At 41.1% G+C, this 18,963-nt stretch overlaps 1 protein-coding gene and 1 long non-coding RNA gene across 2 annotated transcripts; one reads left to right on the forward strand and one right to left on the reverse strand.

Annotated features, from left to right (window-relative positions):
• Nucleotides 1-11,016: 11,016 nt before the first annotated feature.
• Nucleotides 11,017-11,958, forward strand: LOC129647466 (putative olfactory receptor 1F12P). The gene has a single exon (XM_055574553.1). It carries the CDS (start codon nt 11,017-11,019, stop codon nt 11,956-11,958), a length of 942 nt encoding a protein of 313 aa, XP_055430528.1.
• Nucleotides 11,959-16,938: 4,980 nt separating this feature from the next.
• On the reverse strand, nt 16,939-18,963 carry LOC129645640 (uncharacterized). Its single transcript, XR_008711460.1, has 2 exons — nt 18,826-18,963; nt 16,939-17,389 (listed from the first exon to the last, which is right to left on the reverse strand). It is a non-coding gene; the product is annotated as an uncharacterized LOC129645640 (long non-coding RNA).

An 18,963-nucleotide genomic window follows, 5' to 3' on the forward strand; every position in this document is an offset into this window, starting at 1 on the left:
AATCAAGCCTACCGTGTTACTGGAAATGGACTCTCCGTGACCTGTTTTTTCACTCCTGCTATTTTTCAGGTGCCTGAATATAAGTCTACCTGAACCATGGGGACTTGGTCCATGGAGAGCTAGTGATTCAACTATCTTAGCAAATCCAATTATATTTTTTCTTTTTTTTTTCATCCAACAAGAAGCCAAAATATTTTTGATAGAAACAGTACAAATTTCAAACCCAGCTGCAGTTACTCTTTTGAAACACCAAAAAAGGTCCTCTTTTCGGATGGTTAATTCCATATTAGCATTTACAATATCATTACTGTTGTTCCTCAGAGCTGGGACAACATTTGCTCTCAACACATTTGCTTGTGACATGACCAGTTCTACACCCTTCACTTCCACATCTGCCACATCTGTTTCAACAACCTCTTTCTGTTCACTCCCTTCTTGGAGTCTGTATGTTTTCTGGAATGGTTGAGACAGCTTCACCTTGAACTTTTCATTCTCAGCAGCTACTAACTGTGCTTGCTGAGATAAAGCCTCAATCTTGGCTTTAAAAAAACTGTGTCAGTATCTGATGCTGACAATTACCAGTGTGGATTGAAATAAGGTAGAAGTTTACTTGCTTACACTCACTTTCAATGCCTGTATGTTTCTTATTGTGACCTGATAGCAAATATCTCAGAAACGAGCACTGGCTCACAGAAGAGATAAAAATATCATTTGTTGAGGTGGACTTGTACGCAGGGACCTACCCTGGCACCAGAAAAATAGCAAGGGTGAAAAAATAGGTCATAGAGATTCCATTTCCAGTAAAATGGTGGGCTTGGTTTTAAGGCTGCCTCTTTCAGGGAAGAGTCTAGTCTAGTCTAGTCTAGTCAAGGCTATGGTTTTTCCAGTGGTCATGTATGGATGTGAGAGTTGGACTGTGAAGAAAGCTGAGCACTGAAGAATTGATGCTTTTGAACTGTGGTGTTGGAGAAGACTCTTGAGAGTCCCTTGGACTGCAAGGAGATCCAACCAGTCCACTCTAAAGGAGATCAGCCCTGGGATTTCTTTGGAAGGAATGATGCTAAAGCTGAAACTCCAGTACTTTGGCCACCTCATGCAAAGAGTTGACTCATTGGAAAAGACTCTGATGCTGCGAGGGATTGGGGGCAGGAGGAGAAGGGGACGACAGAGGATGAGATGGCTGGATGGCATCACTGACTTGATGGACGTGAGTCTGAGTGAACTCCAGGAGTTGGTGATGGACAGGGAGGCCTGGCGTGCTCCGATTCATGGGGTCGCAAAGAGTCGGACACAACTGAGCGACTGAACTGAACTTCCAGGGAAACAAAATAAAAGTAATAAAGTATAAAAAGTTTCCGTAACTACAATATGAAGGAAATAATTTTTTTAGGCCAAAATGTAAATGTGGGCAGTCTCCAGAGAGAAAATATGTTTTTATCCTTAGGGTGTTAGCCAAATCTGGAAAAACCTTACCTCTGATTTTCTCAAGTTTATGAGCTATAACAGGAAATATAAGCCAGAGCTTATTTGTGTGGGGAGCTAAGAGGCATCCCCTCCTTGAAAATCCAGAAACCAGGATTCATATCCTCAGGGAGGATGTAGAGATACATGCATGCATGCATGCTCTGTCACTTAGTAGTGTCCAACTCTTTGCCCCCCCATAAACTATAGCCCACCTGACTCCTCTGTCCATGGGATTATCCCGGCAAGAATATAGGAATGGGTAGACATGAGTTTGGGTGGGCTCTGGGAGTTGGTATTGGACAGGGAGGCCTGGCGTGCTGCAGCTCATGGGGCTGCAGAGTCGGACACGACTGAGCGACTGAACCAGACTGAACTGAACCATTTCCTCCTCCAGGTGTCGTCACAACCCATAGATCGAAACTGCATCTTCTGTTTTGGCAGGGGGATTCTTTACCACTGAGCCACCTGGAAACTGTAGAGATGTTGGAAGCATGAAACATGCTGATGGGAATATAAAATGGTGCTGCCACTTTGGAAAACGCTCTGGAAGTTTCTCAATGCTTGAACACAGATTTACTGTATCAGTTCTGCAGATTATCCTACTCAAGGTGGACCCACAGTGACAAAGATTGTTCAGTGACTGTGCAGCCCATGTGTGACCACGTCCAGGGCGTAGGGCTCACTACCTCGTGCTCCTGCTTCTCTCACCTGGAAAGTCCCTGTGCAGACAGACTCTGAGATGCACACAAGTGTCCCTGCCTCCTGGGTCCACACCTTGTAGACTCTCCTCCCCTGAGTGTGGATGGGAGCTGTGACCTGCTTCTGACCAGTAGAATATGGCAACAGGGACATCACTCCTGAGGTTAGATCACAGAAGAGCAAAACCCCATCTTGCTGGCTGACTTTCTACTTGTCTTCCCTGCTTGCAATCTCTGATGAAGGAAGCAGCTGGGTTGGAAACATCTTTGTTTCACGAAACAGAGGTCAGCCCCCTACCGCAGAATACTAAGGCCTCCAGTCTAACAGCTCACAGGAAGCCACTTAGTGTTCTCCCCTCAGGCAGCCCTTGCCTTTCTTAAAGATACACATTCTGCTTTCTCTTTACAGCACAATGTCAAGTTCTCTGGCTATCCTAGTTGCTTTCCTCTCGCTCCATCCAGGAGGCCCCAGAAGGGAGCAGCAGGCAGGGTGGGAGGAAGTGCTGGTGAGCAAGGGTGTGGCCAGACCCCTCCTTGGAGAGATGTTCCCAGGGAGTCAGTTGGAAGAAGAGCAGTCAGGGCAGTGAGATGGGAAGGAGAAGAGTGAACACCCCTGGGACCTCAGGTCCACAGGAAGCTGTGTTTCAGGCTGTGAAATATCACAGTGATGAGGAAACCCTGCACGGCGCCTGCTGGTCTTCCCCCTTCAGCATCTGGAGAGCCCAGCTCACACCCAGATGCAAACACCGCTGACGGCCCACAGCCCAGATGTGAGCCCCCCTTCCCCCACCTCCAGCGAACACACTCCATCAGCCAACATAGGCCCAACTCTCCTGTCACTTCAGACCCTGGGACCATCTGTAGTGAGTGTGGGAAACACAACAGACTCCCCACCAGCCTCAGAGCCCAGAGGAGGTGACCCTTAGTGAGGCAGGTGGACAGTCTATGGGAGTCAGCACAGCAGAGTAAGTACACACTCGGACTCAGTGGTCAGACTGTTTCATTAGAATCATGGCTCAACCAACTGACAGTAAGTCAAGCTCCCAGAGATCTGTTTCCTTGTCTGCAAAATGGGCTTAAGAGCTGTCCCTATCTCATGGACTCTTATGAGATTTAAATTAACTTATGTAAATACCTTAAAAGAGTACCTGACATGTTTATTAAGGGAGAATCCTGGGAAGGAAGAGAGCTCAGGCATGTGGCTCCTATTTCTTTCTCCCAAGAGGATGAGGATAACTTCTCCCAACACTCATTATCTCAGCCTCTTCTTACTTGTGTGCAGAGGGAGAACAGTCCTGTCTCTTATATCCCCTGAGGAGAAGGCCACCAGGAGAGGCCAGGGTGGGGCCAGGATGAGAAAGCATCAGAGCAATGGACACCCACATACATTACAGCAGTGGGAAAACACAGCTGTATATTGGTCATTTTTCAGTGCGTATACAGCTCTTGGAGTACAGCATCCACACATTTCTGGGTGTTACCTCTAAGCTCACACATTACCTGAGGCTTTAAGAGGTCCTTCCAGGGGCTTCCCTGGTGGTCCAGTACTTAGGAATCCATCTGCCAATGCAGGAGATACCAGTTCAGTCCCTGGTCTGGGAAGATCTCATATGCCACGGGGCAGCTAAGGCTGTGGCCACAACTGCTGAGCCTGCTTATTCTGGAGCCCTGTTCCGTGACAAGAGAAATGACTCCAGTGAGCAGCCCACATACCACTACTAGAGAGTAGCCCCTGCTCTCTGAAACTAGAGAAAGCCCACGTGCAGCAACAAAGACCCAGCACAGCCAAAAATAAACAAAATTAAAAAGAGAGAGAGACCATTCCACTGTTACATTAGCTGAGTTCGCAGGGATGGATATCTGATAAGACAAGTGAGTCCTGACCATGTGATGTCTCACCTCCTTTGCCCCCAAATGGGTCCTTTTTTATCTCAGGCAACATTGATAGATCATGAATTTTAAGTCCAAGGACAGTCAGTATTGCTGACAGAGTGCTGCAGGCAGGGAAGATAAAGCCTATATTTAGTGAATGTCTACTCATGCCAGAAAAGGTTATTTGTTATTCATGTAATAGTTGATATTTGCTGTCTCAGGGCCTCTTGGGGGAATGATGTGTTACAATCTTTCCTGAAAGGCTATTAACAACTTCCACATCTTATAATTCCCTGAATCTCCTGGAGAATTGTCTGTCAGGTACATTATCCCCAGGGTTGCCACTGGGAAACCCACAAGGGGATGAAGTAACTATTACTAGAGTGGAGGAAGCTTGTCAAGATTGGGTTCCCAGAGGCTACAAAGAGCTATAAATTTCAATGTAGGGAAGCCCACATTGTGGTCACTCCAATTCTTACTAAGCCAGACATACGTTCTGCAAGAACCATTCCATCTCTCATCCTTGTACATCTGGGGGGCGGGAAATGCAACATTCTCCTGTTTTTGTTTTTCCTATTAGCCTGGAGGCTGACTTGGAAGAAAAAGTCTCATCCCAGAAGGTTACTAATATGAGCATCTGGTAAGTGCAATAAACTTTAATTGGTCAAAGCCACTAAGAAATGAGTCAGACTTGAAAATGAGCACTATGTGACTCTATCTCTTTCTGCAAATCTACTTTTTCCTTCCCAAGCTGAAGATAGGTTTCCTTTGCTGTTCAGTCCACACAGCTTGAAGTGGAAATAGATTAAATTCTAAATTTTCATATCTTCTCTGCCCAAGAACTAACCCTACTTCACCTGGCCATCCCCCACCACCCCTCAAAGACCCCTGAGTGAAAGGGCAGGGACTTTGATGGAAGGATGGAGAAATCACAGGGCCATATTCTCTTGGAGATTTCTCTTTAAGCTGAAGAGAAGGATCTACACACTAGAAGTAGCTACTGTCAAGGTAGAGGCCTTCTACACTTCATGTGCAAAGTGGTGAAAGTCATTGGTGTTTTGGAACCCAGAGAACTCAGGGCTGCATCAACATTAGTCACATTGGCAGCTCTGAGAGCATTGGTGCCTGACATAGCATCATTTTTGTCAAAGCAGGAACTGGCAGAACAGTAGTGATGAGCGACTTAGATCAGAAGGGAAGGAAAATAGAGGGTTCTATCCACCAGGGTGAGGGAAAAGAGTTCATGTGAGAACTTTCTGGGGACTCTAAATATAAATGGTGGCGAATGATAAAAGCAGAGATTTCTTTTGTGCCAGCCAGATGTAGAGGTGAGGGAAATTACAGAGAGAAGAAACCTCCCAAGAAGGACTTTTAATAATTTTCTTCCTTCTGCTTCTTGCAAAGCTCAGAGCCTGCCTTCCCCTCCATCTTTGCCCACTTGATATTCCATGGTAAAATGCTGTAGTCTCCACAGATAGTAGAGAACACTTTTCCAGTGAACATTTTTGAATGCCCCCTATGTGGCAAGAGCAATGCCAAGTGATATGATACAACTCTATCCTGTGTTTCCTGAAACTGTATCAGCCTGAAGCCCAAGAGTGATAATAAACAACAGGTTGTTTTTTCATCTACTGTTACGATCCCTGCAGTCTAAGGAAAATTGCTTTAATTATTTCTGGCAATTCCCCAGAAGTTCTTGCATGAGCTCTGTGTTCTCTGGAGTCCAAAGCACCAATGCCTCTCTCCATTTTGCCTATCTGTATGTAGAACACCTCTGTCTTTCTATTCAATTTTATTAATCAATCATTAAAAAATTAGTTTAACAGAATCCCTCCATTTTCTTTAGTTTCTGCCACACACTCTCATCCTTTTGGCTAAGACATAAGACAATGGGGCAGGTTAAAAACCAATAGTAGAATCAGAGATGTGTTGTCTTGCATTCTCTGGCATGCAGCTCACTCTACCCCAAAATCAGTCTGTCTTCATAGGCAAGTATAAGTATTGGCTTATAAAACTGAGTTTCTCTATACAAATATAAAATCTGAATAAAATCCTGTCTACATGCTCTCCAAAGTATCTTACAAGTGAAAAAGAATCATGAAAACAAAAGAACAAATACATAATTATTTATATTTATAGATCTTCCCTGGTGGCTCAGACAGTAAAGAATCCACCTGCAATGTGGAAGATCTGGGTTCCATCCTTGGCTTGGGAAGATCCCCTGGAGGAGAGCATGGCAACTCACTCCAGTATTCTTACCTGGAGAATCCCCATGGATAGAGGAGTCTGATGGGCTACAGTCCATGAGGTTGCAAAGAGTCGGACATGACTGAACTAAGTACTACACATATATATTTACATGTGTGTGTCGGTCACTCATGTTCAACTCTTTGGGACCCCATGGACTGCAGCCCATCAGTCTTCTCTGTCCATGAGACTGTGCAGGCAAGGATACTGGAGTGGGTTGCCGTTTTCTCCTCCAGAGGATCTGACCGACCCAGGGATCTGACCCACATCTCCTGCATTGGCAGGCAGATTCTTTACTACTGAATCACCTTGGAAGCCCATATATATTTGAATACTGTATATTTTATATATTTATTATATATATTTTATATATAATCTCAATGGCTACTTAACTTAGAATACAAGTCACTATAAAATATGCATTGAGAACACATACTTCTATCTGATATAAGAAAGAACTTCCTAAGTCTTTAAGAAGTATATTCATTCATTTAACAAATACATGTTGATTGCCTCCAGTATGTCAGGAGGCATAGTGATTAAAAAAAAAAAAGACAAATTTCCTGATCTTATAAATCATCTATTTTATTGATGCAGATTAGAAAATAAATATGAAGTTATTTTTTAAGAAATAAGTAAATTCTTCATAATAACAAATGACATGAAGAAAAATGCAGGGCAATGCAATAGAGAATATCTTGAGGAAAATTTCAGTTGGGGCAGTCAGAGAATTTCAAGACAAGAAAAGCCAGATAGACATAAACTTTCACTGTATGTTAGGAAATTCTAAGGACGAGAAATTGAGCATGGTAAGAGAGAGTACTACAGAGGTAGGAAAAGGATTATGAAGAATCTTTTATGCCATAATGAGGAATTTGGAATTGGAGTTGAAGGCCATGGAAAACAACTAGAAGTTCTTAAGAAGGGAAAGTGAGGAAATTTTTGTTTTAGAAAGATAATTCTTTTGTTATTGTTCACTCAGTAAGTTGTTTCCAGCTCTTTGTGACCGCATGGACTTCTCTGTCCTCTGCTATCTCTGGAGTTTGCTCAAATTCATGTCCATTGAGTCAGTGATGCCATCCAACCATCTCATCCTCTTTCAATCCCTTCTCCTCCTGTCCTCAATCTTTTCCAAAATCATGGTCTTTTCCAGTGAGTTGGCTCTTTAAATCCGGTGGCCAAAAGTTTGGAGCTTCAGCTTCAGCACCAGTCCTTCCAATGAATATTGGGAGTTAATTTCCTTTAGGATTGACTGGTTGATCTCCTTGAAGTCCAAGGGACTCTAAAGAATATTCTCCAGCACCACAATTCAAAAGCATCAATTCTTTGGTGCTCAGCCTTCTTTATGATCCATTTCTCACATCTGTACATGACTACTGGAAAAACCATAGCTTTGACTATTTGGCCTTTGTCAGCAAAGTGAGGTCTCTGCTTTTTAATCCACCATCTAGGTTTGTCATAGCTTTCCTTCAAAGGAGCAACCATCTTTTAATTTCATGGCTGCAGTCACCATCCACAGTGACTTTGGGGCCCAAGAAAAGAAAATCTGTCACTATTTCAACTTTTCCCCTCCTGTTTGCCAAGAAGTGATGGGACTGGATGCCATGATCTTAATTTTTTCACTCTCCTCTTTTACCCTTATCAAGAGGCTCTTTAGTTCCTCTTCACTTTCTGCCATTAGAGTGATATTCATTAGGAAATATGAAAGAAAACTTGAAAGGAGGAAGACTACAGGAAGTAAAATGAATTTTAAGTTTATTACAAGAATTCAGATGAGAGATGATGAAAGTCTGACATAGGCAGTATAATTAGGAATGAAGAAAAGGAATATGAGTGTGCAAAAAGTGAGAATCAATGGAGCTTGGTCATGCGCTGGATGACTCAAGGATAATTCTAAATTTTCTGGCTTTTATTGAAAGCTCCTTAAGGGTAGAGACCATGCCTTTCTTGTCACCACTGTTTTTCAATGCCTAAAACAGTGTGTTAATTTGTGGTAGATGTAAAAATATATTTATTTAATAATAAGGTTCTTCTTCCCCAAAAGCAATAACAACAAGACTTAAGAATTGATTAGATGTACAGGTTAACGAAAGGTAGAAGTCCTGGGATGACTGCCAAGTTTTCTTTTCTTGAATAACTGGATACACTGTGGTGCTATTTATTGATAAAGGATACACAAAGAGAGGAACAGTCTTCAAGCAGGGAGGAGAATTTGATGGATTCAGTTTGGGAAATCTTAGATACAAGTGTCTATGATATCCAAGTTGACATTCAAAGAGCACTGGGAATATGAGCCTGAATATGAAAGAGAATTGCACTAGAGAAACAAATTTGGGAGAGATTGGCATACAGATAGTATGAAACCCATGGGAGTAAATAGACTCATCCACGAATATCTGTAGGATGAAAAGAAAACAAGGCATAAGATGAAAACCAAAGACATGCCAATATTTCAGGGATTGTCAAAAGAAGTAAATTCTGCAAAACAACTGGAAAGAAATAGCCAGAAATATTAGAGGAAATCTGAAAATAAATCCAAAGAGGAATAGAATTTCTCTAGGAGAGAATTCTAAGAGGTCTAAAAACACAAGGACTGAGAAGTGCCCACTGAATTCTTTCAAGAAGACTTGGCAGAGCAATTCATTGGAATTCCTGGGGCAGTAGACAGAATGACATGAGATGTGAAATAAGTAGGATGTGAGGAAGTCAGTTATGTGAGGGGTTGAGTCAGGGAAGAGAGAGTCAGGAAGAAGCCAGAAGTAGTCATGGATCTGGAAAGGGATGTAGAAGATGGAAGAGATTGAAGCTGAAAGTATGAGTCCAACAGAGCAGGAGAACATTCAAGCTATAGAAAAGAGAAGGAAGTTTTAAGAGAAGTGGGAAAGGCAGGGGGGGAGCATATGTGGAGGTGTCAATCTTTTCAGGAAAGAAAGATAATGCTTTTTTGTAAAAGGAGGGAAGGGGGAAAGGAAGGATAAATGAAGATGCAGACAAGTTTTCTGCATCATGTCAAGAAGTCAGGCACATCCATCTAGCAGTGGCTTCTATTTTCTGTGAAACTACCGTAAGTGAAGTAATTGATGTGAAGGGACGTGCTGGAGTAAAAAGTTTGAGAAGAAAGATTCAAAACAGCCATTGTGAAGACAAGAAAGAAACCTGCTTTACCCCTAGTCTGGCTTTGTCAACCATAGTTTGCATTTATTGAGTAATCACCATTTGCTAAAACCTTTGCATACACCAACTCATTTCATTTTCACAACAACCTTTAAGGTAGGTGCCATTATTATATATGAGAAAATTAAGATTTAGAGAAGTTACGTGACCTGGGGTCTCGTTTCACTGTGGCGAACCTCAGAGCCCACACTCTCCAGGATTTTTTCTTTTGGAGAGTAATCCATTCTTCTGAAATTATTCACATGTATATGTGAACATTTGTCCTCTGAATTATTTTCTATGATAATTATTTAATTTTCTTAATTATCTAATGACAGTATTTTCCGTCCACAAACTGATTTCAAGTTTCTTGGGTTAGGAGCTTTGTCTTCTATTATTTCATGTTTTCTGCAACTCCAAGAAATGCAGGAGCACAAGTATTAACAATACTTTATAAACATGAAGCCTTTTTTTTGTAATTATAGTTAAAATATTACAAAACTGTTAAAAGGGAATCTTTTAAATCAGCCACATTTGGGCATAACTTTTTCTGTGTTCCTCTTTAGCCTTACCTACTAAAGAAGAACAATGTATTCTATAACTGCATGTGTTATATAACTTTTAAAATTATTTATAAATATTTTCCTATGTTTCTCACAGTGTTCAGGTAAACTAATTTTTTGAGGTTTAACTTTTTACACTTGTCAAGCACATTACCATATTTTTTATTTTTATCTTAAAAAGATAAAATAGTTTGTTTACATCTTATGAATCTTAAATGGTAGATGTCTGACTTATTTCCAAGAACAATGGTTCATATGGGATTGGACAAAAAACTGTAAAATATTCATCATTTACATCTCCATGTTTGGCATGGAGTCCTTTACTGTGTCAGACTCACAGATGTGTTCTAACACACAGCTGACAGGCAGCCACACAAAATGGAGAATGTGCAACAGTTGGTATCAACATGGGAAGTAGGAAGAGAGTCTTTGCCTACTGTGGGGGATATACAGAGATCCTCAGAAACCTCAGAGGAGGAAACGTTCCAGTAAGTAAATCAACTGAAGAAATGGATGGTCATGCCTAAGGTCCACTGACCTCGGGCTTCCCTCGTGGCTCAGATGGTAAAGAATCTGCCTGCAATTCAAGAGACACGGGTTCAATCCCTGGATTGGGAGGATCCCCTGGAGAAGGGAATGGCAACCCACTCCAGTATTCTTGCCTGTAGAAATCCATGGACAAAGAAGCCTGGCAGGCCACAGTCCATGAGGTCACAAAGAGTCAGACATGACTGTGACTAACACACAAGGTCCACTGAGGCTTGGTAGAGAGCATCAGAGAGGAAATAGGATGGCCTAAAGAGAAAATATTTAGTAAATGAGACAAGACTAGGTGAGTATGTAAAAAATGAGAAGGGAACTTTTTTTTTTTCTGTCAGAAATATTTCATCCTCTAGGACTCCCCTGGTGGTCCAGTTGCAGGGGGCACGGGTTTGATCTCTGTCGGGGAAGTCCACATGCCGCAAGTTGCAGCCCAAAAAAAAGTCATCCTCTGGTCTTCATGCAGATACATTCAAGTAATGGAAAGGGAAAACCAAACCAGCATCTCTGAATTTCTCCTCCTGGGTTTCTCAAGTTGGCCAGAGCAACAAGAGCTGCTTTTTGCACTTTTCCTGTGTCTCTACTTAGCAGGGCTGTTTGGAAACATATTCATCTTGCTGGCCATTTCCTCAGACCATCGCCTCCACACTCCCATGTATTTCTTCCTCGCCAATTTGTCTGTGGTGGACCTCTGCCTTCCTTCATCTACAGTACCCAAGATGCTCCTGGACATCCAAACACAGACTCAGTCCATCTCCTATCCTGGCTGCCTGGTTCAGATGTATTTCTGTATGATGTTTGCCAACATGGACAATTTCCTTCTCACGGTGATGGCCTATGACCGTTATGTGGCCATCTGCCACCCTTTGCGTTACTCCACCATTATGACCCAGCACCTCTGCATCTCCCTCGTGGGTGGACCTTGGGTGATTGCCTTTTTGAACCCCCTCTTGCACACCCTTATGATGACCCATCTGCATTTCTGCTCCAACAATGTCATCCACCATTTCTTCTGTGATATCAATGCTCTCCTCACTCTATCCTGTTCTGACACCAGTCTTAATCAGTTCTTGGTTCTTGCTGTGGTGGGGCTAATCTTTGTGGTACCCTCAGTGTGTATCCTGGCATCCTACAGCCTCATTATCTCTGCTGTGATGAAAATTCCTTCTGTCAAAGGAAAATTCAAGGTGTTCTCCACCTGTGGATCTCACCTTGCCTTGGTCATTCTTTTCTATGGAGCAATCACAGGGGTCTATATGAGTTCCTCATCTAACAATTCAACTGAAAAAGACACAGCAGCATCAATAATCTTCATGGTCATAGTCCCTGTGGTCAATCCCTTCATTTACAGTCTAAGGAACAATGAGCTAAAGGGGGCTTTAAAGAAGATTTTAGGCCAGAGCAAAATCTTCTCCCAGTGATTCATTCTGGCTGAGTTCAACAGGTGGTAAATCCTAATGAGATCATTATTTTCATTCTCATCATAATTGAAAAGCTGTTACAAAATACTACTTTTGCTTTATTGACTACACCAAAGCCTTTGACTGTGTGGATCACAACAAACTGGGAAATTCTTCAAGAGATGAGAATACCAGACCACCTGATCTGCATCCTGAGAAATCTGTGTGCAGGTCAAGAAGCAACAGTTAGAACTGAACATGGAACAATAGACTGGTTCCAAATCAGGAAAGGAGTATGTCAAGGCTGTATATTGTCACCCTGCTTATTTAACTTATATGAAGAGTATATCATGCAAAATGCTGGGCTGGATGAAGCACAAGCTGGCATCAAGATTGCTGGGAGAAATACCAAAAACCTCAGATATGCAGCTGACACCACCCTTATGGCAGAAAGTGAAGAACTAAAGAGCCTCTTGATGAAAGTGGAAGAGAAGAGTGAAAAAGTTGGCTTAAAACCCAACATTTAGAAAACTAAGATCATGGCATCTGGTCCCATCACTTCATGGCAAATAGATGGGGAAAGAGTGGAAACAGTGACAGACTATTTTGGAGGGCTTCAAAATCACTGCAGATGGTGACTGCATCCATGAAATTAAAAGATGCTTGCTCCTTGGAAGAAAAGTTATGACCAACCTAGACGGCATATTAAAAAGCAGAGACATTTCTTTACCAACAAAGGTCCATCTAGTCAAAGCTATAGCTTTTCCAGTAGTCATGTATGGATGTGAGAGTTGGACTATAAAAAAAGCTGAGCACTGAAGAACTGATGCTTTTAAACTGTGGTGTTGGAGCAGACTCTTGAGGGTCACTTGGACTGCAAGGAGATCCAACCTGTAAATCCTAGAGGAAATCGGTCCTGAATATTCATTGGAAGGACTGATGCTGAAGCTGAAACTCCCAATACTTTGGCCACCTGATGCAAAGAACTGACTCATTTAAAAAGGCCCTGATGCTGGGGAAAATTGATGGCAGGAGGAGAAGGGGTCGACAGAGGATTAGATGTTTGGATGGCATCACCGATGCAATGGACATGAGTTTGAGGAGGATCCAGGAGTTGGTGATAGACAGAGAAGCCTGGTGCGCTGAAGTCCATGGGGTTGCAGAAAGTCAGACACAACTGAGCGACTGAACTGAACTGAACTACAGAATACCTAATTAAACTTGACACCTACCTCACTTTGCTACAAACTCTAGGAATGACATGATCATAGGACTTATCCACTTGAGTTCCCTAAGATATTAATAATGTGGGTAAATATTTAAATCTCTGAAAATCACAATACAAATATGCGATCAGCATTAAAATGCATCATTAAGACATCCCATATGTCTAGGATTAATGCAGGAATATACCATGGGGAAAACATAAAAGATAATTTCCCTAGGACTGCCCTAGAGTAGACAGGAATAGGTAATTACATTGTCATTCATGAAAAACAGTAGAGAACAAATGGGCTATGTAATGAAAGTTTCAAACCATGACTACAAGTTGAGGTAAGAAAAACAAAGACATTAATAAAGAGGTCAAGTAAGGCTTCAGTGAAAAGACAGTACTTTAATCTGGGTCTTAACCACAGATGAGTTTTACAAAGGAATAATGAAAATATTCAAAATATATGAGGAAGAACTTTAGGTAAGGAGGACCACGGTGTGTATGAGCAAATGTATTGAATAAATTAACCTTAATGCAGTGTAAGGTCCATATTGGGATTGGTGAGAATGGGGGATGGATTATTTCTCACCCCAATGTTTTATTCATGTTTTACAGCTATATTGCATGCATTTCCTATAATCAGTCCTTATTCCTTTGTGTTAAAAGTAAGATTTATATCTGTTGTCTATGTGTATACCTATATATCTTCATGATGCTCTACAAAAAATTACCTGGGTGGCTATTAATTACCAATTTAAATTTTAAAACTTTATGTGGTTATTAACTCTGAGATATGCATAGAGTTGCCTATATGAGTAGACCCTACCAGCAATAGAAAGCATATGCCCTTGTGAATTTTGATTTAAAAATCATATCTGATTTAACATTTTCTGTGTACATAATGTTCCCCAAAGCCCTGCAAAGAGCATTGTTCCATAGGCCATAAGTCCCATATTTTAAGTCATACCATCCAAAATATTTCCTCAAAGCTGGTTTTTAAAAATGTTCAATCATTTTTATGATGTGATCACTGAGAGACAGAAATAAAGATAAAAAGATAAAGATGAGCTAAAGATACAGGTTTTTTTCTTAAAAGACATCCTACTATAAACATGTATTTACTTATGATAAGAAGACCTTCTACAAATTACCTTTGTCATTTTTACTCCTTTATGATGAGAGATAGATCAGAAAAATTTGTTGGAGCATGTAAAGATCAATGCAAATAGCACTCGTGCAAAGACAGAAGCAACAGCAAAAATCAACCAGTTTACAATTCCCTGTCTCTTGAGAGATCTTTGTGGGTACCAGATATATTGGTTGCAAATAAGAAATTGATTATTCTTAATTAAACAGAAAGCTTAATGAAGAAGTACTGTTCATTATGAACTCAACAGGAATTCATAAAATTGCTGGAAGGGTTGGAGAAGCAGACTATCAATATAGGAAACTGAAAGAAATGGAAACATATGCTCTTGGCTTGGAAGAATTAATATTAAAATGGTCACACTACCCAAAGCAATCTACAGATTTAATGTGATCCCTATCAAATTACCCATGAAATTTTTCATATAAATAGAACAAATAATCCTAAAATGTATGTGGAGCCATAAAAGACCCATAAGTGCCAAAGCAATGCTGAGAAAAAGTACAAAGCTGGAGGCATAACCCTCTCAGACTTCAGAAAAAACTACAAAGCTGCAGAAATCAAAAGAGTGTGGTATTGCACAAAAACCATGAGGATGTGGAGAAAACAAAACCCTTGTACACTGTTGGTGGTGGAAATGTAAACTGGTGCAGGCACTGTGGGAAAGAGTATGGAGGCATCTCAAAAATCTAAAAATTGCCATATGACCCAGTAATTCCACTCCTGGATTTATATACAAACAAATAAAAAAAAAACACTAATTAGAAAAGATACATGCACCTCAATATTCACAGCAGCATTATTTATAATTGCCAAGATGTGGAATCAACCTAAGTGCACATCAATCAGATCAAATCAGTTGCTCAGTCGTGTCCGACTCTTTGCGACCCCATGAATCGCAGCACGCCAGGCCTCCCTGTCCATCACCATCTCCCGGAGTTCACTCAAACTCAAGTTCATCGAGTCGGTGATGCCATCCAGCCATCTCATCCTCTGTGGTCCCCTTCTCCTCCTGCCCCCAATCCCTCCCAGCATCAGAGTCTTTTCCAATGAGTCAACTCTTCGCATGAGGTGGCCAAAGTACTGGAGTTTCAGCTTTAGCATCATTCCTTCCAAAGAAATCCCAGGGCTGATCTCCTTCAGAATGGACTGGTTGGATCGCCTTACAGTCCAAGGGACTCTCAAGAGTCTTCTCCAACACCACAGTTCAAAAGCATCAATTCTTCGGCACTCAGCCTTCTTCACAGTCCAACTCTCACATCCATACATGACCACAGGAAAAACCATAGTCTTGACTAGACAAACCTTTGTTGGCAAAGTAATGTCTCTGCTTTTGAATATGCTATCTAGGTTTGTCATAACTTTCCTTCCAAAGAGTAAGCGTCTTTTAATTTCATGGCTGCAGTCACCATCTGCAGTGATTTTGGAGCCCAGAAAAATAGTCTGACACTGTTTCCACTGTTTCCCCATCTAGTTCCCATGAAGTGGTGGGACCGGATGCCATGATCTTCGTTTTCTGAATGTTGAGCTTTAAGCCAACTTTTTCACTCTCTACTTTCACTTTCATCAAGAGACTTTTGAGTTCCTCTTCACTTTCTGCTATAAGGGTGGTGTCATCTGCATATCTGAGGTTATTGATATTTCTCCCAGCAATCTTGATTCCAGCTTGTGTTTCTTCCAGCCCAGCGTTTCTCATGATGTACTCTGCATAGAAGTTAAATAAACAGGGTGACAATATACAGCCTTGACAAACTCCTTTTCCTATTTGGAACCAGTCTGTTGTTCCATGTCCAGTTCTAACTGTTGCTCCTGATCTGCATACAAATTTCTCAAGAGGCAGATCAGGTGGTCTGGTATTCCCATCTCTTTCAGAATTTTCCACAGTTTATTGTGATCCACACAGTTAAAGGCTTTGGCATAGTCAATAAAGCAGAAATAGATGTTTTTCTGGAACTCTCTTGCTAATTCGATGATCCAGCAGATGTTGGCAATTTGATCTCTGCTTCCTCTGCCTTTTCTAAAACCAGCTTGAACATCAGAAAGTTCACGGTTCACATATTGCTGAAGCCTGGCTTGGAGAATTTTGAGCATTACTTTACTAGTGTGTGAGATGAGTGCAATTGTGCGGTAGTTTGAGCATTCTTTGGCATTGCCTTTCTTTGGGATTAGAATGAAAACTGACCTTTTCCAGTCCTGTGGACACTGCTGAGTTTTCCAAATTTGCTGGCATATTGAGTGCAGCACTTTCACAGCATCATCTTTCAGGATCTGGAATAGTTCAACTGGAATGCCATCACCTCCACTAGCTTTGTTCGTAGTGATGCTTTCTAAGTGCACATCAATAGATAAATATATAAAGACTATATAAATACAATGGAATACTACTCAACCATAGAAAAGAATGAAATTTTTTTATCCTTTGCAGTAAGGTAGATAGACTTGGAGAGAACTATGCTAGCCAAATAAGTCAGACAGAGAAAGATAATATATATCTTTTATCAGAGAAAGATAATATATAATATGTATATGCAAAATATACATCTGTATATATCACATATGTAAAATCTAAAAAATAAAACAAACTTGTTACTATTGTAATAGCCACGCATTCCGGGAAACAAACTCACTCAGAAGGACAATGCAGATAGTAGAGTGCAGTTTATTACACCACCAGGCCCAAGGCAGAGTCTCCTCTTAGCCAAAGACCCTGATCAGCATTTGTGAAAATCTTTTATACCCCATGTGTACGTGTCCAAACCCACCACTCCAATTTCCTTGAGACTTACATAAAACAAAGGAAGGGTAAATACAATCACAATAACCCCGTCATTCATATGTTATGTGTTCAAACAGTTAATAATCAATAAGAATTTATGACCTGTCCAGAGGCAGGGGTGATTAGAGTAAGTTTCCTCTTAGGCGATGAGTAACCTGGATGTGATCTTCAAGATTCACCTGTCCAGAGGGGGTCTTATCCTTCTATTGTAGTTTCCATAGGCACTAAGCACAGAGTTCGGAGTCCTTTGGAGAGGTGGCCGAGCATGATCAGCATGAACAGGCCTAAGATGGAGTCCAGCTCTGTCTGTTTCCTCCTTCAGTATAACAAAAAGAAACAGACTCATAGATATAGAGAACAAACTAGTGATTACCAGTGGGGAGAAGGGAGGGAGAGGAGCAAGTTAGGGGTAGGGAACTAACAGGTAGATACTACTATATATAAAATAAATAAGCTATAAGGATATATTGTATAGAACAGGGAATATACTCATAACAACAGAATATTTTATAATAATTATAAATGGAGTATAACCTTTAAAAATTGTGAAATATGATGTTGTACACCTGAAACAAATTATATTGTAAATCAACCATATCTCAATTTAAAAATGTTTAATAAATAACTAAACAAGAGATGATAGTAGAAGGTCCACATTATGGAGAAATGATATTCTGATTTAAATATATATATATATATATATATATATATATATATATTACCCTGGCTGCTCTATTGAGAATGGACTATGGGTGACATAGGTACAAGCAGAGAGTTCACTTAACATGTTACTGTAGTAATCAGAAGAGATAATGGTGTATCAACCATTTTTAGGAGAAAACATGAACACAATGCTATCCTCACAACTGGAATATTATATAGTAATGAATATGACTTTAACTCAACAATATGGTTATATCTTAATAACATATTGAATGAAAAGAAACAAGTATCAGAATATCTTTGAGACAATGCCTTTTAGATCAAAACCAACTAAAATTAAAAGCATATACTTTTCGTTCATGAGTATGCACCAAACAGAACTATCTTTTCAATAAATCAGATCAGATCAGATCAGTCGCTCAGTCGTGTCCGACTCTTTGCGACCCCATGAATCGCAGCACGCCAGGCCTCCCTGTCCATCACCAACTCCCGGAGTTCACTGAGACTAGACACAAAATTTGTAATAGTGATTAACTCAGATTACAGGAGATACAGAAGGAAACAAGAGAAAGAGTTGTTGTAAAAGTTAAGTTACTGTCATATTCTAGTTCTTAGAGACTTGATGTATCTGCGTTGCACCCGGGGGGATAAAACAAGGATTCGGAAAAAAAGGTTTCCTGTAAATCCAAAGTTTGAACCGTTTGAACCGTTCCCCTGCTGCGTGAGCTTTCATTTCGGGGTCTAGACTGAAATGTCCTAAAGGAGATCAGTCCTGGGTATTCATTGGAAGGATTGATGCTAAAGCTGAAACTCCAATACTTTGGCCACTGATACGAAGAGCTGACTCATTTGAAAAGACCCTGATGCTGGGAAAGATTGAGGGCAGGAGGAGAAGGGGACGACAGAGGATGAGATGGTTGGATGGCATCACCGACTCAATGGACATGGGTTTGGGTATACTCCTTAGTTATGGACAGGGAGGCCTGGCGTGCTGCGGTTCATGGGGTCGCAAAGAGTCGGACACGACTGAGCGACTGATCTGAACTGAGACTGAAATGGGCCCATTAAAAAGTTAAGGATGAGGCTCACATGAGATGTAAAGGCAAGCTTACTGCTACAGAGAGGAGAAAAACCATCCCCTCCAAGCTCCGAGAGCTCCAAGACTGGCGAAGACGCCTGGGAAATGGAGTCCCAGACCCTGAGGATACCCGAAGGCTTCTGGGAAGT

The sequence above is a fragment of the Bubalus kerabau genome, chromosome 3 (genome assembly GCF_029407905.1).
Source record: "Bubalus kerabau isolate K-KA32 ecotype Philippines breed swamp buffalo chromosome 3, PCC_UOA_SB_1v2, whole genome shotgun sequence".
Taxonomy (NCBI): domain Eukaryota; kingdom Metazoa; phylum Chordata; class Mammalia; order Artiodactyla; family Bovidae; genus Bubalus; species Bubalus kerabau.